At 36.2% G+C, this 24275-nt stretch overlaps 1 protein-coding gene across 1 annotated transcript; it reads left to right on the top strand.

Annotated features, from left to right (window-relative positions):
* LOC109821398 lies at positions 10513-10827 on the top strand. The gene has a single exon (XM_020387587.1). The coding sequence runs from the start codon at positions 10513-10515 to the stop codon at positions 10825-10827; it is 315 nt and encodes a 104-aa protein (XP_020243176.1).

The following is a 24275-nucleotide window of genomic DNA, read 5'->3' on the forward strand; positions in this document are numbered from 1 at the left end:
TATATATAAAGTCTAAAAAAATGTGTAAATCAGATAACCTGAAAAAATATTTTCAACTCTAAGTTAAGCATGTAAAAATTTCATTATTTTTAATTAAAAGTCTAAGTTAAGGCTTATGTAAAGTATACTACTTGAAAAATTATTTCTTAAGAAATTTATTTGGAGTTATCATAAAAGGTAAACTTAAGTAATTCACTAATAAGGTATTAGAAAATTTAAAATTTATCAATTAGATCAATTATTACTTAACTCTATTAATTTGGCAAGTGATAATATTTTTATATTTTTTTACTAAAACTAACAAAAGACAATGCTAAAAAAATACTGAAACAAAATACTAACTAGCAAAATACAAACAAAAGGCTAACTAGCTTACACCCCCATACCCAGATTTTGTAGTGTCCTTAAGGCAAATAATATCCAAAATATCACAGTTTAATAAGTACATGCTGAAATGAAAATTAAAGACTGGGTAAAATAAAAAGAACATCCATCACTTCTCATCTCCTAATATATCATCATCCACATCATCAGCAGTAGCTGCTGAACTCGGTCCCGCCTCATCATCTCTTGGGAAATCATCTGGCTGAAATGGTGTGATAATACTATGAAGCTCAGGTGGAGGTCCATCTGTATTTCCATGTTCTCTCTGCCTTCCTCTCGCCAAATATGCCAAGGTCTCGGTTGAGTAGCCTATTTAACCATGCATCTCGTGCATCTGACGCTGCATCCTGTGCATCTGAATCTGCATCCTTTCCATACGACTCTGCATCCTATCCATCTCCTCTCGAATGGGGTCATGTGTATCTGACTGGTGCTGAGGAGGCTCTCTACCTAAAGGACCGGACTGATCTCGCCATGAAATGCTCCTCCTCACAGTCTGATCATTTAGTAACCCCTTTCTTTCTTCTAACCTATCATTTACAAATACTGGAGCATGAAATCTATGGCAGAGTCTAGTGATAAAATAGGAATAAATGAGCTGAGTTCGTGATGCAGAATGTATCTTGACCCAATCCAATACACCCTCCACTGATGAGCGTATCCATACAAATATAATCTTTGCTACATCAAACCGTTGACCAGTGGCTATCCAAAAAAGAAGGAGAATGTCGTGGGGGGTAATGACAGAATATGCAGTGGTGGGTTTCAAATCAAAGTGTAGGAAAAGATTAAGTAATCTGTATTTTGGTTTGAGATTTCCTGAACTGAAATTAGATGTAAAGATCCTCACACACAAGGTTGTAGACATGTTATTGTATTTTGGTGTACCAGGCTGTAATGTGGAGGCTAAGTGGAAGTAATCTGGTACATCAGTGGGTGGTTCTGCAAGATCAAGGGTAGCACGGATAGTGGAAAGATCGAAAATAACCCTAATACCCCTCACTATAGAAAAAGCTAAAAATTCTCTATGTGGATCAATTTCTCATCCAGAATAGAACTCATAGACTAATGAAATGTTTGCTTTCTCTAGGGGTTTAGTCATCATGCTCCTAAGACCTACTGTAGTTAACATGGTGATAGTGGATTGATATGTCTGTAAAGCACTCATCTGAAAACCTCTCTCAAAATGAACATTAAGACCCACAATTCTGGCTAAAATTATGGGTCTATCTATGTTAGTATCAAAATGATCATGAGAAGATGATGAACTTACTCAGGATTTCTTTCTGGGGGGCATCTATAGAAAAAGAAAAAAAATGACATTTTAATAACAAAATTCTAATATTTTATTATTATTATTATTATTATTATTATTATTATTTTTATTATATAATTTTTTAAAGAATTTAGCTACAAATTGTTCAACTTGAGTTAATTCCAAGTTATCAAAATTTTGTTTTGACAAAAAATTTCCTCAAAATATTATTTTTAAAAAAAATATCAAAATTTTGATAACTTGATCGGTGAAGCATACATGTTGATATGACAATTATAAGCTAAACCTTATAAATGTTGAATAAAACATCCTCAATTATCCATTACAAATTTTCAAATGTGAGAAGTACCCAATTTTAACTTTTATTTGACCAATTACTCATATTTCATAAGTTGAATTATGAATGTTTGAATTTTTGAAATTTGCATAAAACATCCAAATTTCAAATTTCTATTAGAATTTATTGGTATATACCCAAGTTGAAGGTCTGAAAGTTTTCGGTTTGGCACAACACATCCCAAAGTCCAATTTTGTATTTTTCATGAAACCCCCAAGAAATTTTGGATTTGTGTAAAACACCCTATTTTTGAAATTTTTTATTTTCACACAAACTATTCCCAATTTTTTTCTGATTTTTCTACAAGATATCCTTAATTGAATTCCAAGTTTAAATTTTTGTGTTTTTGCACAAAACCCCCCAAGAAATTTTTGGATTTTGTATAAACCCCCTAAATTTTTGGATTTTGGACAAAATCCCCAATTGTATCCTCAAATTTGTCAAATTCAATTTTTATCATGAATTAATACCAAACTATGATAATAATCCAAAACTATTCATTATTCATCTAGTAGATCATCCATGTATTCATTCAAAAATTAAAAAAAAATGAAATTACAAGATCAAGTTAGAAAATATACCTTGGGGAGATGAGGAAGAAGCCCAAGAAATTAAAGAAAAATCCCTCTAACTGGTCTTGATTCCGTATAAGTTTGATGGGTGAAATTAGGGTTTTAGAAAGGGAGAAATCGGGTTTTGGGGAGATGGAATGAAAGAGAAGGAAATCGATGTTAGCATTGATGCGGGCATCGATGTTGGCATCGATGCTAACATCGATGCCCAAATTTCTGGCATTTAGGCCAGCCGGCCCAAACAAGATTTTTGTTTTTTTTTTCTTTCTTTCTTGTGGGTAGTGAATATGGGCTAAATTTTTCTTTTTCTTTTTCTTTTCTTTTTAAAGCCCATGTTACTTATTCAAAGTTTTTTTTAAGTGAAAGACAAACATGAGAAAAAGTGTGTATATATTTATATTTATTTATTTATTTATTAAGTGAAAAACAAAATGATATATTTCTTTTATTATTTTATTATTATTATTATTATTATTATTTTACAAACAATGTGGTTCATAAAGAACCAACACCTCCTCCTCTCCGAGTGTAGAAAATTCTAAAAATAATTTTAGATATTGACCATTAATTTTGAAAATATCACCATTTTTAGGATTTTCTATCTCGACAGTCCCATGTGAGAAAACTTGTTTTACAATAAATGGACATGTCCATCTTGATCTTAATTTCCCAGGAAAAAGATACAATTTTGAATTTTACAATAAAACTTTTTGTCCTGGAGAGAAATTTTTTCGTAAAATTGATTTGTCATGAAAAATCTTGGTTTTCTCTTTGTAAATTTTTTAGTTTATGTATGCATCATTTCGAATTTCTTCCAACTAATTTATTTGGAGTAATATGTTCTTACCTGCCAAGTCTGAGTCAAAATTCAACTTTTTTATTGCCTACATTGCTTGATGCTCCAACTCTACTAGTAGGTGACAAGATTTCCCAAACACCAGTCTGTATGGTGACATCCCCAAATTAGCCTTGAAAGCTGTTCTATATGCCCATAGAACATCACATAATTTTACAGACCAATCTTTTCTGTTATGATTAACTGTTTTTTCTAAGATTTGTTTGATCTGCATGTTTGTGACCTCTATTTGATCACTGGTTTGGGGGTGATAAGGAGTCGACAATTTGTGTGTGATTGAATATTTTCTCATCAAAGCTTCAAAAGAACGGTTACAGAAATGTGTACCGTAGTCACTGATGATCGCTCGGGGTACTCCAAAACCATGCAAAAATATTCTCTTTCAAAAACTTAACAACGACCTTGTTGTCTTTAGTTTTGCAAGCTACCGCCTCAACCCATTTTGACATGTATTCAACGGCTACTAGGATGTAAACATTTCAAAAGAAATTTGGAAATAGTCCCATGAAATAGATACCCCACAGATCAAAAAGTTCAACAGATAAGATGGGTTATAAGGGCATCATATTTCTTCTAGTGACTTTCCGTAAAAGCTAATATCGGTTACAGGTTTTGCAAAACTCGTATGAATCCTTAAAAAGAGTAGGCTAGTATAGCCAAATTGAAGAATTTTTTGGCTATTTTTCTTAGGCCAAAGTGGCCCCCACATGCTTGCTCATAAAAAAAGAATAGAACACTCCTAGTTTCTTCAGTGGGAACACATCTCCTAAAAATCTGATCAGGATAGTATTTGAACAGATATGGATCATCCCAGTAAAAGTATTTTACTTGGGAGAAAAAACGGGATCTATCCTGTTTAGACCAATGAGAAGGGATCTGTCTCATGACTATGTAATTCACGATATCGGCAAACCATAGAACAGGTTGGATTTGTAAGAGTTGTTCATCTGAAAATATTCATTGATCGGGACGGTTGATGTTGGTGTATTCGAAAGTCGAGAGAGGTGGTCTGCTACGGGGTTCTCTGTTCCTCTTCTGTCAAGAATTTGAATGTAAACTCTTGAAGTAGGAGAATCTATCTAATGATCCATGCTTTAGCATCCTTTTTGGTCAAAAGATACTTTAGTTCGGCATGATCTGTGAAAACTTTGGTTAAGGAACCGATGAGGTAGGACCTGAATTTTTCTAAGGCAAAGACTACAGGTAAAAACTATTTTTCTGTGACAGAGTAATTTTGCTGGGCATCATTCAGAGTCCTACCGGCATAGTAGATCACATGTGGTTTTCCATCAAACCGTTATCCTAAAACAGCACCAATCGCAGAATCAGATGCATCACACATCAGTTCGAAGGGTAAGGTCCAGTCCGGTGCATAAATGACAGGAGCTGTGGTTAGCTCCTTTTTCAAATATTCAAAAACTTTGAGACAGTCGGGAGAGAAGACAAATGATGTATCCTTGGCTAAGAGATTGGTCAAGGGTCTAGCAATTTTTCTAAAATCCTTGATAAAACGTCGGTAAAAACCAGCATGACCAAAAAATAATCTGACATCTTTGACAGTTTTGGAAGGAGGAAGGTTAGAAATGAGATCTACCTTAGCTTTGTCTACTTCGATTCCTCTGTTGGAAACTACATGTCCTAAGATAATGCCCTGCTTGAATATGAAGTGACATTTCTCCCAATTGAGAGTAAGATTTTTCTCTTTACACCATTCTAGGACCAGTTTAAGATGATGCAAACATTGGGAAAATGTGTCACCAAAAATGAAAAAGTCGTCCATGAACTCTCCAACATGTCAGAAAAATACTGATCATGTAACATTGGAAAGTGGCAGGTGCGTTACACAGCCCAAAAGGTATGCGCCGGTATGCGAATGTTCCATATGGGCAAGTGAAGGTAGTTTTCTCCTGATCTTCTAGAGTGATAGGGATTTGATTGTAACCTGAATATCCATCCAGGAAACAATAGAACTCGTGTCCTGCTAAGCGCTCTAACATTTGGTCAATGAAAGGAAGAAGGAAGTGATCTTTCCGAGTGGCTAAGTTGAGTTTTCTGTAGTCAATACAAACTCGCCATCCAGTTTGGAGCTAAGTTGAGTTTTCTGTAGTCAATACAAACTCGCCATCCAGTTTGGATTCGAGTGGGAATCAGCTCACTAGCCTCATTTTGGATCACGGTGATCCCAGATTTCTTTGGAACAACTTAGATCAGACTCACCCATGAACTATCAGAAATAGGATAAATGATCCTATGATCGAGACATTTTAGAATGTCTTTCCTAACAGCTTCTTTCATCACTGGGTTTAACCTATGTTGAGGATCTCTAGTAGGTTTGGCGTCATCTATCAAATGGATTCGGTGTTAAACAATGGTTGGACTAATCCCTTTGATATCAGTCATGGTCCATCTAATGGCTTCCCTATTCTCTCTTAAAATATCTAAGAGTGCTTCCTTTTAACTGGTAGTTAAGTCAGAAGAAATAATGACTGGTAAAGACTCGTTCTCTCCTAAATAGGCATACTCTAGATTTTCAGGTAGAGGTTTGAGCTCTAACTTAAGGGGTTCCTTCACAGATGGGCGAAGCTGGATTCGTGGTTCTATCTCCAAAGGTTCTCATTGCCAGCCAACAGTAGAAACATGATTGACTAGCGGATCTAACTCTAGTTCGTCATCAGAAGACTCCACAAATATTAAGTCAGATGCACTTGAATCTGACTTACACTCTCCCTCTTGTTGCTCACTGGATATTCCCTGAATGAAATTCACTTCCATGGGTTGATCAGATGGATCACTAGGCTACCTTCCTAGGTTAAAGATATTATGGTCAACAGTCATATTCCTAAAAGATAGTTTCATCTGACCCGTTCTACAATTGATCAAAGTATTTGAGGTGGCTAAAAATGGTCTTCCTAAGATGACTACGATTTGACTTTTGAGATTGAAAACGGGTTGTATTTCCAAGACAATAAAATCAACAGGAAAAATAAACTCTCCAACCTTGATCAAAACATCCTCTACCTCTTCTTTGAGAATTTTTACGGATCTATCAGCTAATTGTAGAGTGCATCTTGTCAGTTTAAGTTCTCCTACACCTAGCTGTTAATAGACTGAATAAGGAAGGAGGTTGACACTGGCTCCCAAGTCTAGAAGTGCCTTGTCAATGTGAGTGTTTCCTATGACGCATGGAATTGTGGGACAACCAGGGTCCTTATATTTTAACGACATGGGTTTCGAAAAAATTTTACTAAGGTTGGCAGCTAAGAAGACTTTCTTGGGGACATTGGTAGTTCTTTTCTTAGTGCATAAGTCTTTCAAGAACTTTGTATAAGAGGGTATTTGTTCGATTGCATCTAGGAGAGGGATGTTGATCTTGACATGTTTAAAAGTTTCTAGGATTTTCTCAACCTGCGAGGAGTTTTTCCTAGGTTTGAGTCTATCTGGAAAGGGGGCAACGAGCCTATACCTATCTAGATCAGGCTCAATCTCATGTTCAACGTTTTGGTCATCAGAAGGAATGTGTCGGATGGGAGAAGGGGTTTGATCCGGTGGCATTCTAACTTGGTTGTCTATCTGTTTTCCTGATCTCAAAGTGTGAACTGCATTCACATGGGCTGGTTGGGATGAACTGGATCCATTGTCTTTAGGGTTTGCAACAGGTTGACTTGGGAATTTTCCTTTCTCTCTCTCGCTCACGGCAGTGGCTAGTTGCCCAAGTTGGGTTTCTAATCGGGCTATGGCTTAAGTGTTCGAGTTGAGCACTTGGCCGATTGTTTGCATAAAGGAATTTAGAGTGGTGAATGACTGGGTCAACATGTTGGTAGTTTGTGTAGAATCTTTGAGCATAGCTTCTAAACCCTTTTCTAAGACACTCAGACGTTTGTCATGATCAGAATTTGAAGGATTTGTAGGCTGGTGAGGATGAGGATGTTGGGTTGGAAAAACTGGGTTAGCTTGTTAAAAATTGTTTAGTGCGTTGAACGGAAGTGTATTTCCCCTAGGGAATTGTGGGTTCGACACGAGAATGAAGTTTTGATTTTTGGGAGAATTTTCTTGATTCCATGCAAAGTTGGGATGATTTCTCCAACCTAAATTATAAGTTAGAGAAAATGGATCATTTCTAGGACGCTTGAATGCAATGTTCATTTGTTCTAATGCATTGTTGTTTCCTAGGAGAGGGCATTCCTCTGAAACATGGGTAGGAGACTGATAATTATGACATCCCGGGCCAGAAACATGATTGATTTGAGCTGGAGCTCGTTCCTTAATTTCTAAGGTTTCTAACCTCCGCAGAATCGTCGCCATCTTCGCTTCAGAAGCAATGTTTGACCCTAGGGAAAGACCACTAAAAACCTTGTCATCACAGTGTTCCCACTGCATTGTTTTCTCGGATAGACTCTCTAGGAATTCCCAAGCTCTGTCGGCGTTTTTCTCATAAAATCTCCCTAACGCATTGATTCTAAAGATGTTTTTAAAGAATAGTCCAATCCTTCATATATGATTTGGCATAATCGCTATTTCTCGAGACCATGATGAGGACATTGGATCAGAAGATCTTTAAATCGGTCAAAAATATTTCCAGAATGACTCCCCTGGGACAATTGTAAAGTTTTGAATACTATTCCTAAGCTTTACCGTTTTATGAATAGAGAAAATTTTCTTGAGAAAAACGGTGATAAATTCATTCCAAGTTGAGATGGAATTTGTCGGTAAGCTGTACAGCTATTTTTTAGCTTTGTCCTTAAGAGCAAATGGAATAAATCTGAGCTTGATTGTATCTTTGGTTAATTCTCTCATTTTAATCATAATACACACTTTCTCAAATTCCGAGATAAAAATATATGCATCTTCTTCATTTTAATCATAATACACACTTTCTCAAATTCCGAGATAAAAATATATGCATCTTCTATTTCATTTCCAAGGAATTTGGGAAGCATGTTTATGATTCCGAGATAAAAATATATGCATCTTCTATTTCATTTCCAAGGAATTTGGGAAGCATGTTTATATAATACGATCTAAGCTCAAAATATGCTCCATTTACTTCGGGGATATGCAAGATTGAAGCATTTTTGGTGGGGTAACACATATCCGGAGAACGGGTTGATTTGCCATTTCTTAGATTAGTTCAACACGGATTAAACAATAAGAATTATCCCTAACCCACGTTTGCATACACCAAAACAACTTCTTTTTATAATAAATTTTTTTAAAGGAAAGAAAGAAAATTAGTTTTTTTATGAGAAGAAAAGGATAAAGAAAATTTTTAACTAAAATAAATCAAAGCAAACACTTTTCAATCGCTCTAATTCTAGGGTTTAGCCTAACTCAACTAGACCAGCTCCTAAACAAAAACTCCTAAAGTAAAAAGATTAAAGTTTTACCCGAATAGTTAGCCAGGTAAGGATAGTACTAGAGGGTGATCAAAGATCAATTAAGTACCTCGTTCCTTACGAAGCGCTTTACACAACCCCTAAACCATGCCTTAGACACCAACTAATTCAAGAAAACTTGAACCGGTTTACTTTAGGATTTCTAGTTCCTTATTGAGCTCGAGTCCTTAGGGGATAACGTCTAATGAGTTTTAGCAGGTTTAGGTTTGTGAAGTGAGGAATTAGTGATTTGTGGGCTAAGGAAAAGGTGATGAAATCCCTTACCTTATCTTGATGAGGGGGTTTTGCCCTTAAAAATGTTTTAAGTATGTGCCAAATCAAGTGCTACAATCACTTTGGTGAATTCCTACTAACTATATGAAATACAACCCTAGAAATTAAAAGCGACTAAAAAGGATGGAAAAAAATATTTTTTTTAAATTATGGCCAACAACAATCAAATGTAAGAAGAGAGCTCTTGTTTGAATTTATTATCTTATTAGTTAATGTCCAAGTGAAAGGTGAATTTTATTATGGTCAACAAAAATAAAATCTTTTTTTTAAACCCTAATTGTCTCTAATTGTGAAGCCAACTAAAAAGAGTGGAATTGAAAATGCTAGAAAGAAGAGTTACCTAAAAGCAATTATCCAAGTTCTTGATCTTCAATCCAAGATTTTCAAGCTCTTAGCGGTTCCTTCACAAGAAAACACACAAGTTAAAGAACCAAAATAATAAAATCCTACTTAGCACCGTTCCCCGACAACGACGCTAAAAACTTAATGCGACATAATTATGTACCAAAATTTCAAGTGCACAATTGATCAAGTTATAGTATAAAAAGTTATCGATCCCACGAGGAAGGTGATTTTAAGAGATTATTAGAATTGGTTCTTATATTGTGTGCGTGATAAAATAGAATTAAAGAATAAGTGTGAGAGTTATGATGAGTGAGAGTGATTGTTTTGAATATGTGCAAGTAACAATAAATTGAATTTGAATGAAGAGAAATAAGAATCAAAGAATAGAATAAAGAGCAAGAAAGAGAAAAAATCAAGAAAATAAAAGATGGAGGGTTCAATTAAAGATATGAGAAATCAAGAATTAAATCCACTAGCTAATCTCAATTATTAAATACAAACGATTCTCTTTTTGTCATATTTCAATTTAGATTTATTAAGCATAGATTATCAAACCATTTAAGGAAAGTATAACCTATCAAATTATCATCTAAGTCAAAATTACAATTCATGATAAGAATAACAACAAGATAGTAATCCTAGAATTCATAAGCTTAACCTATCAGACCATTCAAGATAAGCATAGATTATCAAATTCTTCTTCTACCGATTAGTTTTCTATTTGATTATCCTAAATATGAATATTTTAAGTGCAAGAGAACAATTCATACAATATAAAGGAAATTAGATTAGTTTCATATAATTCTATGATTCCTACAAGAATTAATTTCACATCTTAAGAAATAAAAGCAAGAAGAAAAAGAACTAATTAAAAAATTAAAAAGAAAAGAAAAATCTAAACAATGAACAAGAATTCAAAATCATATTGATTCCATGGTACATTTAACTCTACCTCCATCACATTGATTCCAAAAATCCTCAATCCTCAGTTTGCTGCAGACTACAGGCCAATATCATGCTACAAATGTATATACAAAATCATCACTAAAATCATAGCATCCAGAATTCAAAAGGTAATGGGATACTTGATTAGTGATGCTCAGAGTTCTTTTGTTAAAGGTAGACTAATATCTAGCAACATTCTTCTAGCTCATGAACTAGTCAAACACTATGGTAGGAAGTACACTTCCCCTAAAGCTGTTTTGAATATTGATTTGAGGAAAGCATTTGATACCATTAATTGGGATTTTATAAGAGCTATGTTGAAAGGACTAGGATTCCCTGATATCATGACTTCTTGGATTATGGAATGCATTTCTACTCCTAAATTTTCTATATCCATAAATGGAATACTCCATGGCTATTTTCAAGGAGCTAGAGGATTAAGATAAGGTGATCCTATTTCTCCATATTTGTTTTTTATTGGAGTGGAATATTTGTCTCGGGAGCTAAACACTCTTAAGAATGATAGACTGTTTAAATTTCATCCCAAGTGTTCAAGAATGAAGATATCACATCTAATCTTTGCAGATGATCTCCTCCTGTTTAGCAAAGCAAAAATGTACTCAATATCAAGATTGAGGGACTACCTAATGGAGTTTAGTTAGGTCTCTGGATTGAATCCTAATCCCTCTAAGTGTTCAATTTTTATGAGTGGGATTGATGATAATCTGAAGAGTCAGATCTAAGACAGTCTTAATTTTTCAGAGGGAATTTTACCTATAAAGTATCTGGGGATGCTACTCATTTCTAAAAGGCTTTCATGGCTTGATTGTTCTCCTCTCATCAGCAAGATATCAGATCAGTTTCAAAATTGGAAAAATATAAGGTCCCTGTCTTATGCTGGGAGGTTGCAAATGATAAAATCAGTCATTTTGGGTATTCAAATTTTCTGGACAAGCAATTTAATTCTTCCTGTTAAGGTGCTAGAAAGGATTGATAGCATGTGTTCTAATTTCCTTTGGGGACACAAAATCCACTTGGTATCTTGGATCTTTGTTTGTCAATACATAAAGCATGGTGGTTTAGGATTATTCTCAGCTAAGCTCTTGAATTATGCAACAACAGCTAAATTACTTTGGATGATACACCTTAAAAAAGACATTCTTTGGATTAAATGGGTGCACGGCACATACCTGAGGCAAACAAATATCTGGTAGGTGCAGGCTAAAGAATGTGACTCACGAATGTGGAAACAGCTCCTAAAAGCTAGAAACATGATGAGGGATAAGATGGGAAGTGTTGACAACTTATTAAATGCAATTAATGGTAGTTGTGTCAATGTCAATATCAGTATATCATCGGTTTACAGTGTATTTTTTTCAGCAACAGGCTGTTTTGTCTGAAGGATCAGGGACTATATGGGGGTGGCATTACCCCAAACATTCATTCACCATGTGGCTAGCTTCTCTCTCCAGGTTACTCACGCAAGAAAGATTGTGCAAAATGAGAGTGTTAAGCTCAAATCAGTGTATATTGTGCTCAAGTGATCGCAAAATAGAAACCTGTCAACATATCTTTTTCGATTGTTAATACTCTATGTGTGTTTGGAGAAAAATGATGGAATGGCTGAAATTCAACTGGCAGTCATGCAATTGGAACCATATTTTCAATTAGTACAATAGGAACTTGAGGGGAAAAGGCTTCAAAAAGAAGTTGAAGAGAATTGCCCTGTCAATATCTGTTTATCTGCTATGGCAAGAGAGAAATCAAAGAATTTTTTAGCAGAAAGCTCGTGGACCTGAGAAACTATTTTGTGCGGTGAAGATCTGTATATACACAAAGATTTTGAATGAAAATATAACACATCATATGAAAGATTACATTGAGAGTTTGTAAAAGAATGTTGACTGGGTTTATATAACTAGTCTTTGGCTTTCTTGTAACCTTGATGTGCACATACATTTCCACAATTGGTGATGAATAAAGTTCTCATTCATTGACCACAAAAAAACTATGAACAAGAAATAAATCTAACTACAAAGAATTAAAATCTAAACTATAAAATAAATTACAAAAATTAAATGCAAGAAAATAAATCTACTCTACAAATTAAAGTGCAAAAAAAAATAAAAAGACAAGAAAATAAATCTACACTACAAGCATGAATGTAAATCTAACTAATAAGTAATAATAAAGAAATTACTAAAAAGAAATAAAAGAGAAAAATAAAAGAATTACAAACCTTCAAACTTTTCTTCATCTCCATCATCATCATCCAACAAAGAGAAGAAGATTTGAAGTGGAGAATTTTTTTTTATTAATTGTAACAAAAGTTATAAATTTGGAAGGTCTTCTCAATTAAAAGTAACCCTCATCTCCAAATAGAGTTATAAAACTTTTCACACCTCTAACCCCTCACTCTCTACCCCTATTTATAGTAAACATCAGTGAATGAGAGCCTTTGGATTGAAATCTTATCCAAAAGCAACAAATTTTAGCCTTTGGATTATAACTGCCTGGCCGATGGTATCGATGCCCCCATCGATGTTGGCATCAATGTGAGGTCCTCTTTAATGTGATGTTCATAGCTTCTCTTGTATTTGGGCTTGGGCTTTTGGACTTTGGCATTTTTTCCTTCTTTTTATCTTTGGGCTTTTGGACAATTTGGCATTTCTTCTTTTTGGCTTTGGCATTTCTTCATTAAATCAAGGGGCCTTTGTTGAGAGATTTTTGAGATTTATTCTTTATTAACTTGTATTTAAAGATAAAAACAATTATTAGTGGCATATTTATTCATATAAAATAGATAATGAGGGTATAAACTTGTAATAAAATATGATTATCATTGACCTTGATCTTAATCAAGAGGTATGATTTACTAACTTGGTCTCTAGGCGCATGACATCGACAAAATTCATTGATGATGATGTATTGTTACAATTAGGACTGAAAGACAACGTCTATAATTTACTAAATGGCATTGGTTTGGGAGATTTTGTGGCTCTGCATAGGCCTACGTACAGGACGATTACCATAGAGTTCTTAAGTTCTTTAGTTATTGATGCTAATGATAGCGAAGTAGGTGGCCGACTTATCTTTTGATTTTTTAATAAAACTTATGTGATAAGTATGGCTAAGTTCAACCGCCTTCTTGGCTTACCTGAGCAGGGACTAAGAAAACCACCGAGAGAATGGGATCCAGCCCCATTTTGGAGAGCTATAACTTGTGAGAGAGAGGGTAGAGCAAATGATCATTGACCTTATGAACCCTCCAAAAATAAAGCCTCCTAAATTTATAACCATGTTTTCCGATATCTACAGCAGCTCATGGCAAATACTATTTTTGGTAGAGGAGAGAGCGTCAGCATTTTTAGGGATACCGAGGTATTCATGTTGTATTGTCTAGTTAATAGGATGGTGGTTGATGCAGGTTACATTTTATCCAAACAGTTAGAGAAGATTGGGAAATCTAGTGTGGGTGATATTGTTGTTGGGGGGTTGATCACAATCCTCACAGAACGCATTAAAATAGCATTTACCCAACTACCTGTGGAGAATCTAATACCTCGATTGAATTTATCATATTGCACGGCTTTCGGTCTTATAGCTAAGGTTGATGATGACTATTGGTTTACTTTCTTTAATAATCCTATTTTTCCACTTCCTAATCCTGAATATACTAACACTGAAAGTCGGGTTAATTAGAAGCCACATGAAGATAACTTGCTATACATACCACCTCCTCAGGTACCCAAACCACCACCAGCTCCACATACCTTCCATCAAGGTGCATCCACATCTAGTGCATCTACAAATTGGACCAACAGGTTCACCACATTGGAACGGGAGCAATAACACTTACAAGAGTCCATCTCATCTTTACGAATGTATATTAGCACACAATTCAATTCCATTAATACACGTTTGGATGGTTTTGGCACTACGTTAGGGACAATGAACGAATTAATACAGCATTGGCACTACTGGTCCCTAGCTCATGGTTATCCACCTCCACCGTCACCTCAATGAGCAGTGAGTCCCATTTCTCTTCTTCATTTCTAATTATTCCAACACATTGGGGACAATGTTCAATTCAAGCTTGGGGGAATGGGTTTATGTTTCATGTCTTTATGTATGCTTTGATTGTTTTTCTGCATGTTTTTGAATGCTTGTTTTCCATGTTGCCTTTTCCATTTTTCCTTCTTTAAAAAAATAATAATAAAGAGAGAGAGAGAGAGAGAGAGAGAGAGAGAGAGAGAGAAGAAAAAGAAAAAAGAGTACCACTATTTGCTAACCCTTTTGACACGTACAACATTTATTTCACATGCCCCATTGTTAAAAAAAATCTCTGTTTCATGTCCAGTTAATTAGGATGTCATCTGTTTGAGTTCCACTTTGTCGATATTTGACTCTAGACATTAGAATAAATAAGTATGGCTTTTGGCTTATTCCATCTAATTAGTATCTAGGCTCCTTTGGTGACTTGGACTAGTTTTTTGTTACTGGAAAAATACTCGGCCTTGTAAAAAAAAGGATCCTAAAGTCTGTTGCACCGAGTACCTAGCACCACACCCTCAGAAGTATGGTTATCATGTCAATAGGTGTTAATTATGATGGGATCTTCATAATAAATGAAATAAATAAATAAAATGCAATGAAACCGAGTGCTCCTTTGAGACCTTAAGTAGGAAGAGTATGACCCATTGTGATGAGATATGTGTCTGTCACGAGGAGTTTTGAGCAATCAACTAAAAATATATATATAACTTTTCCATACCATTTTCCAACGTTTACGAGTTGAGTTGCTTGCACTAACATACGAGAACTCCTACGGATGCATTTTCTTCAACTTTGAACTTGAGACAAGATTTCTGTTTTGACATTGGGCTGAGTGGAATGATGTTGCATGTGGACTTGAGAATAGTGGATATCGTTGTACTTATTTTCTATTTCTATTGTCATTTCTTTGAATTTGTGCCCTCATGTGTGTGTGTTTCCATTTTTTTTTTTTGCTTGAGGACAAGTAATAGTTCAAGCATGGGGGAGTTGATAAACACGAATATTCTCTATATTTTGACTATGTTTCACCTACGGGTTCATTATTATTTGATGTATTTCCTTGCATTTAGGCTATGTTAAGCTCCATAGTTCTTGTTTACTGCTCTATTTATATATTGTGTAGGAATTACTAGAGTTTAGCGTGGATACGAAGTCAAGAAGAAGTCAAGGAATGCATGAAAAGAGGCTACACTGTTCCCCAGTGTCTAACAACACAGGAGTGTTGAATATAGAAAAGCCCAGAAAGAGCAGAGCGAAATAGAGTTAAACATGGCCTGGTCATGTTGATCTATACAGCCGTGTCAGATATCGGTATTCAGTTATCACGCGATCTGAAGCAAGATTTGAAGTTATATGTTAACTCATCTTTTCCAGAACTTAAAAGAAGAAGCATTGAGGCATCTGGACGACACTAGAGGCTAGAGATCTTTTTTTTTCCTCCTCTTCTTCTTCTCCCCATCTCTCTAAGAACTTTTAGGTTAGGATTATTTTGATTTGGCAAAGAGTTAGTTGTGGAAAATTGTGTGTAATATCTCGACTTCGATATTACGGTTTTGTTTTCTAATTCATCTTATTTTCCAGTTTACTATTATGATTTTATACATCATCATCATGTCTTCTATTTCAATTATGTATGAGTAATTGTTTTATCTAGGATTGAATTAGGTTCGACCATGGTTGTGAATTAATGAATTGATTTTGTTGTTATCATTGATATTTCGATTTGCATTATTTAATTACTAATATATGATTTCCATGGGTTTATTCAATTAGCTACTGATTTAATCTTTTTAGGATGTTGATTTGAACTAAAAGGTTAGATTGGCGTTGGAAAATAGTAATTGAATAGGAATTAATTGATCACAAAAGTAGGTTAATTATTCTTGAGAACATGAGGGATTAACATGAACTTAATGGGTTTAATTTAGTTCAACACCATGGAAATAGGTTGTTACGCTGAATTAGGCATGACTTTTAGTCATCGAAAGAGACTAATAGTTATTATAGGTTAGTCGTTCTTAATGCATTGAGAGATTCGATAATAATTGATTAATTTGTTAATTCAAACCAGAGTTGAAACCGAAGTTCAATCCTAGATTCTTTTAATTGAGTGGATTCGCTAGTTAGCACGTTCGTTATTGATAGTTAAAAATCATACTTTTTAGAATGATTGGTTTAGATAGGCACAAAACAGTGAAAATCAATATTTGACAATGAAGTCCCTGAGGATACGATGTTGTATTGCTACAACGACATCTGTACCCTTGCGGATTTGAGTGAACTAGGGGTTAGAGGAATTAGCTCACAGACGTCTTTGCCCGAATGGTCTTCAAGATGCTTGAATAAGTAATTTGAAAATTGCTTCAAGCTCAGCTGAGGAAACTTCTTTTAGCTTTAATATATGTACCCGACATAGCCGTTTGATAGTGACACGTCAGCGCCCATAACGTGTTGTATTTGGTAGAGCTCATCGGGCTTAACTAGCGGTTGGCGAGGAGTACTCTTGGTAAGGATGATCACTCATCAGCAACCCCGAGACGTTCATCATCTCGTGCAAAGCCAGCCCTAATTCTCCTTTCCAAGTTAAGAATATGTTGGTATCCAGGTTATAAATTTCCAACAGTGCGAAGAAGTGACTCGCACTTATGGAGAGACCATACACGCTGGCCCGGATGGCATGGTATAATACCAATTTCGTGCCCCCATCGACTAAGGACATAGCTTGCCATCCTCATCCACCACTTGTAAGCTGAGGAGTGAACCTAACCGTAGCACCTAAAGCCTTTGATGGGTAATTTCCATCCTAGCCTCAAAAGGCAATTCCTTACAGTATTAGCCCTTGTCGGCATCTCATTCTGTAGGACTTCATCCTTTCCTAACACGTCGGGATAAAGCCTGCAAACATAATTCCTCCCACTCGAGCCCGGAGTCTTGATTTGGGTAATAAACCCATAATGAACTTGCTCCTAGTCTTCAGTTAGACGCCAGGCCATCTCCCGTGCCCCGACCAAGTTACTCAGGTGTGTTAAATCATAGTGACGAGGAATTGGAGGGAGAAACCTGCGGCTGTCGGCTGTCGTCGTATTCATTTAGCCATTATTCTGAGCCGCAATCAAGAATACTTGGATCCTTGACTGATTCGCCAGACAAGAAATCCGACTTCCTCAAAGGCTTAGTTGTAGTTAAATATTTCATGAGAGGTGCATTGGTTATTGAATGTCGCATTGTGTGATGATCCCCTTCCTTAACAAGCCCCAGAATTTTTGTGGGCCCACTTCTATTGAATTGAGGAGCCTCATCAACAATGGACATCTCATCAAAAGAGGCGTAACCGCCACTTTGACCACTCACCACACAGGATGAGAACACCGTTGGTGGGAATCAACTGCAACGAATAAGAGCATATTTATTAAACGCAGTTAAAAGAATATTTCCAAGGCAAAACAAGGAGTCGAACTCATCTCGCAATTTCATGAGATAGAGTCACTGCTTTGTAATTCGCAAGATGATTTCAAATGTTTCGCATTCGGGGGATAATGTACATTGTCATTTAAACAACGCGATAATATACCCTACCCTACGAATAGTGAGACAACGTAAAATCACCTCTTTTTCCTTGAGACGTGTTTTGACCAAATAAAACATATCATTTAAGTATTGACCCCCACAAAAGAGGATACCGTCTCTTCCCGAATGCATCGTGAATGAGGAAAAATGAGGATACACTTACAAAATTCTAACTTTTAAATTAATAAAAGTTAACAAGTCTTATCCCCCGATGACGAAACCGCAAGAACCTCTCTCTCTGCTAACTGAAAAGCCGACCTGCCCCTTGGGATGCGTGACCTATTGGGAGACATCATTAATCTACAACAAAAAGTTAGAGATTCAGGTAAAATTTCAAACGTGAGGTATTAAACCAACCAAAACCCATGATCAAGCATCCTTAGGGTTCGAGTATCATCCAAAATTGAGAGGTGGTGGTTTCAGGTGAAGCAAAGGATTTGTACCTCGAAAGAAGAAACTATGGCTCAATAGAAATCGCAAGAGAAGTGCTCGAAGATCTCCAAACACCAAGGGAGTGGGCTTCGAGTTCCTATCAAGAAGAAAAGGAAGAAGTTTGAGCGGTTTGCATGAACAAAACAAAGAAAAAACTTCAATACTAAACTAGAGTTTCGGTCCTCCCCCAAAACTAAAGATCAAAACTCAGGAGGTTGACCAAAATTGGAGATATTGGATTCATGCTTATCGAGAACTTGAAGGGAGATGAAGCTCAGTGAAGAAGAAAGTGCTTGAACTCGAGAAGTGAAGACCGAAACCCTAGACCTTTTTTCGACGAATTCATCCAAAATTGAACAAAGGGAGAAAGGGGAACGAAGAATCTTTTTAGGGGAAGCCTTATGAGGAAGAATCAAACTTGGACAAGTGGGAGAAGTTAGAAAAAAAATTAACAAAAATCTTTTTTTTTATGGACTCTCGAGACCGCTCGACCGCCTTTGTGCGAGACAGCTTATGGTGTCTCGTACGGTGAGACAGCTTAAGCTATCTCGCACACGTGCGAGGCACACAAGCTTGTCTCACATGTAGGGTTGGTCCGGTAGGTGTTTTCTCGTGTATTTTCAGTGTATTTTTAACGTATATGAGGTACATAACCATACTCCGATAAGTATATGAGTATAAACTGCTTCTCCTTGAACCTCCGACAGGTATATGAGGTTAAACTAATCCCCAAAACTCCAAGGAGTATATGAGTATAAACTGATCCTCTACGCTCCAACGCCTTAAGAGCTTAAACTATGTAGACTCCAGTTACATATGAATATAAACTATATTTACACCGTAATGGAGATCAATGTCTGATAATGCTCCAATAGTTTCGCCAAAATCTGGCACAGGATAATTCTATGCCAAATATTACCCTTGGGAGTTCAATAACAATTCAAATACAAACTCCCGCCAAAGATGATTAGTTCAACGTCGACTCAATGACACGAGCTAATTCCAACAGCAACACATCAACTTTAATTCCAGATTTCGACAACGATCAAGAGATAAACGCAGCACCAGAAGTATTTCGGACTATTCGGCATAATACTGAGTAGACTAAAAGCTGATGAAGTCAAACAATTAAAATTGTTCATGGGTCCTTCTACACAGTCTCGTTAACAAAATACTAAAGGGATTGAAGGCATGGCGTATCTTATCCAAAGTATTCCAGACTCCTAGATAAAATATTAAGTAGGCTGAAAACTTTGGAGGGGGTATCTGTAGACATCAAAAATTACTCATAGGTTTTTGAACATAGCTCAATGAAGAGAAGATGAAGAACATCATTATCTAAGTCAAAGAGGATCATCCAAGGCTAAAAGAAGCAAAAGAACGCGCGAAAAGACGAAACGATAAGACTCAAGCTATCTCACACTCAGTGAGACAGCCTGAGTTTTTTTAGAATCCGAGACACCACCATAAGGTGTCTCGGGTTCCAAGATAGGTCAATGGGTCTCGCACACAGTGAAACGCTTTGACACATTTTTTGATCATTTTCTCAAACTTCATGCGGTCGACGTGGCTCCATACCTGCTTGAGGACATTCATGAATGTGGGGAGGTCATTATAAACTAAAAATCCGTCAAATTGATTGTCGGTTAAGGTTGTTTCAAATTCTTATCTTCAATAACGGCTTTCAAGGCCTATAAATACCCCTCTAGCACCCTTGTGCAAGGGATCGAAGCGAATAGGACCGAAGTGCTGATGATTTGAGAGCAGAGATCAGATTTGAGATTAGTGAGACTTGAGATATTGGCAAACTTCAATCATAAAGAGAGAGTTATTCATCGCTTTCGAGAGATCTTAAAGTCCTTTGGCGTTCCCTTGATATTCAAACCTTAATTTGATATCAAGAAGAGTGTTTACCTTACCTTGATAAGATATCCACTTCTATCCTTGTTTCTAAAACAAAATAAGAATACCAAGTCTTCTTCACGATCAACCCGGATCATTGAATCGGTCGTCCATGGATCAAAGTGTCTCCGAAACAGGCAAAGATCTCACACGAGCAGCGACTAATAAATAATCTTTGCATGTATTTCTAAGGAATTTTTCCATTTGTTTTCTTTGTAAGGAGAAATCTTATAAAAATGCTCATTCTTTTGTTTCTATTGTAAACAATAAACGTTGTAAATGGAAGCTGCAATTAAATTGATTCCCAACGTAAAAAGTATGCTATATAATCATAGTCAATGAATGAGAATCGTCAATCCCTTGGTTCGAAATCTACGACAGTTTCGCAGACAATCTCTGTTGTTGCCTCTTTTAAGTAATCTTCTAGAGGGAACTTGGGGTGATATAAGTCATGACTTGTGACGAATATTTTTCCCCCGTCTTTGGTGGTAATGCTAGTGAAACCACCAACGAGGCTAAAACATCTACATAGATATTTTGAATTCGTGGAATGTATCTGATAACGAAGCCCTAAAACTTTTGGGCTAACTTTAGGGCCACAAAGTGGTATGGGATCAAATCATCATTGCGCACTTCATATTCTCCTCGAACCTGATCTACGATGAGTTTAGAATCACCGTAGGCCTCAAGATGTCAGATGTCAAGTTCCTCGGCCAACTGCATCCCTAATAGAAAAATATTATACTTTGTTATATTGTTAGTGCATGGCTCGGTTAAAAAAATCCTCTTGGGATCACATGACTAGTTGGGGATATAAGTACTATCCCCACTCTGTCTTAGAAGAATCTGGTACCGAATGGTCAGCTAAGAAATCTACCAGGGCTTGTCCTTTAACAGCCTTTTTGCAAGATGACGGTTCAATGAAGACGGCCTCGTCGTGAGCATCCTCAACGGATGGATTAATTGTCCAACTAGGTAATGTCGTATTTTTTGGACGGTGAACACTATGGTTAGGCATTCTTTTTCTTAGATTTTCCTGACACGCTTGTCCACTGATGGTCGTCAAGTAGATTGGGATGGACCCATATCATCTCTCCTTTCGAAGTAGCAAGGGTTACCAACCTTTATCTTTCTGACCATGTGGGTTAGTGTTTATCAGGTGTAGCTTCCCTTTGGAGATCCGGATCACACCGATTAGAGCTTGAACAGGTAGGAAACTCCCGAGTTGGTTTGACACCATGTTGGTGGTCACTGTTTTCTATTCTGCCTTTAGCTTGAGTACTTTTGCATCAACCAAAGCCTGTAGGATATCTTTGAATATATAGAACCTCGTTGTCGAATGTCCTAACATCCTATGGTAAAGAAAGTAATTTGGGTCATCTACCTTCCCCACTTCTTCAGGATTTTTAACTTCAGGGAGTTTCAGCTTGCCACTCTTCTAAAGTAGCTTGAATAGAGAGATCACATGATCCTCTTTGAAGGAGTATTTCTTAGGAACACTTTGCTGACCCGACGCTTTACCCTTGGCAGGTGATGGTCGAGGATTAGCTTTAATAGTAATAGATTGGGCTTGGCGGCATTGCGTAGGTTGCTTCTGCTTACTTTCTTCTTCAGTTTCAACTCTGGTAACTATTTCTTGAGCCTGTTCTCCTTAGGAGACTAGTAGTTTTCAGGAGCGGCACTCTGTAACTCCCATCTGAGCTAGGAGTTTGGTTTGTAAGTTGTGTCGACAGGTTTTCACTAGAGTAGACTGTGTCATACATGTCGGACATTGCAGAATTACGCTTCGGAACCTCTCGATGAAGACTTTGATGGGCTCTCCCTTCTTCTGCTTAGTGGCAAGTGTTGGACCCTAGAGGGGGGGTGATTAGGGTCTTATGCTAATCTAATCAGATTTTATACCAATTAAAATTAATTAATAAGTTATCCTAGCAAGTATGAAATACAACAAGAATATAAGCTAGGATAAGCAATATGAACAATAAGATATATCCTATATGATAGAGATATATGCAAGGATATATAAACAACACAAGGGTAAATAGTCTAAACAAGATAGTGGATGAAATAAATGAGTAATGCACAATTGGCGATATAAGATAAATACAAAAACAAATACGCCAAAGACAAACTCAAACAAGCAATATGATCACGGAGTTCGGACCTTCCGTCCTACGTCTCCGCTCCCCACTCCCGGGGAGAAATCCACTATCACAACCGGGTTTTCTACGTTCACCCGAATAACGTTTACACCTCACAGTATCGGTTTTCAACGCTCACTGATCAACGTCACTCCTCATAATCGGTTTTCTAGTTCACCGAAAACTTCACAACACACTCTCGGTTTTCTAGCTCACCGAAAACCTTACAACACTCACAATGTAACAAATATAAATTTGTTCTCTATAATAGATGAGAACTCAATTAAGCACAACTCAATGTTACAATCTCTCACAACCCTAATATACTATGTATGCAAATACAATAAGCTCAAAGTGGGTGTGTGTAACAATGAGTGAAATCAAAAACAAACTAAACTCAAATATAAAATCTAGCTTAAGAACAATGATAATCAAACAAGTATATAAATGTAAAGCTAGAGTTTGAGTTTAGAAAACTTCTCAATTTGAAAAAGATAGAAACAGCCCCAGCAACGGTAAGAAAACTAGCCGTTGGAAGCTGAAAAAGCTCTCGTCGGTCGACCGGAAAATTCATCGGTCGACCGGAAATTTTATCGGTCGACCGGACCGGTCGACCGACAGACTCTCTATCGCCCAGTGAGCATATGAACTCAGGTTCGGTCGATCGGTGCGGTCGACCGAAATCTGATACACTCAAAACATGTTTTGCTGATTTTAAAACCATGTTTAAAAGTATCAAATAAATTCCAAAAAATGTAAAACTTTGGAGAATGATTATAGACATGATAATAAACATGCTACAATGACTGGTTATCAAAAAGGACTTCCCAAATAAAAAATATTATCATTTTACAAAATAGTCCAAAACATGAAAATGTAAACACATGAGTTTGATGTTTTGACCTAAACCAACTTTTGAAACTTTACAAGATGATTTTAGACTTGAAGAAAGATGTAAACTAATGTTATGAAGTCTATAAACAATGAATGTAGTATTTTATCAAAATACACATATAATGCACTAAAACATGATTTCATTGAACTAACCAAAATTGATATTGATGAAATCATATATATGCATATAAGTATGAAACAAAAATATGTTTTCTAATTATATTCAATTGTTTCATAGTAAAACTAGAAAACTATCAAACCAAAACATATATGTATATATATAACTATGTATATATATAACTAAATTAATAAATATATAACTAAATTGTTTCATAGTAAAACTATCAAACCAAAAACCAAACCGTGTATGTGTGTATATGATTGAGCTTAAAGTACTAACACACATAATATAAAACCTATACTATGTTACCCAAGCTAGATCTTGATCTTCAATGAGCTCGACTTGGTACACATGCGGATGAAGCTTGATCTTCAATGAGCTCGACTTGGTACACATGCGGATGAAGCTAAACTTGGATCTTGAACTTGAATTGAACGATGCTTCGCTCCACAATTCTGCCAACCTCCTCTTGATATGAACGTGTAGGCTCAATCCATCCAACCTCCAACTCGTTGTTTGCCTAGAATAAATACGAAAACACAAACACTAGACAAACAACATTAGAAGTAAATTGTTTGTAAATCATCATCAAAACAAGAAGGCCAACAATAGCATGGGTGAGTATAACACATAGAATGATATAGGGATTGCTCCCCCTATCAAAATGCCATATGGAGAATATGAAATAAAGATCATGGCAAATATGTGAGCAAGCATAAAAGATATGCTAACAATCACTCACATTCAAGAGATAATGAGAACACATATGAATATATCAATA

The sequence above is a fragment of the Asparagus officinalis genome, chromosome 8, assembly GCF_001876935.1.
Source record: "Asparagus officinalis chromosome 8, Aspof.V1, whole genome shotgun sequence".
In the NCBI taxonomy this organism is placed as follows: Eukaryota; Viridiplantae; Streptophyta; class Magnoliopsida; order Asparagales; family Asparagaceae; genus Asparagus; species Asparagus officinalis.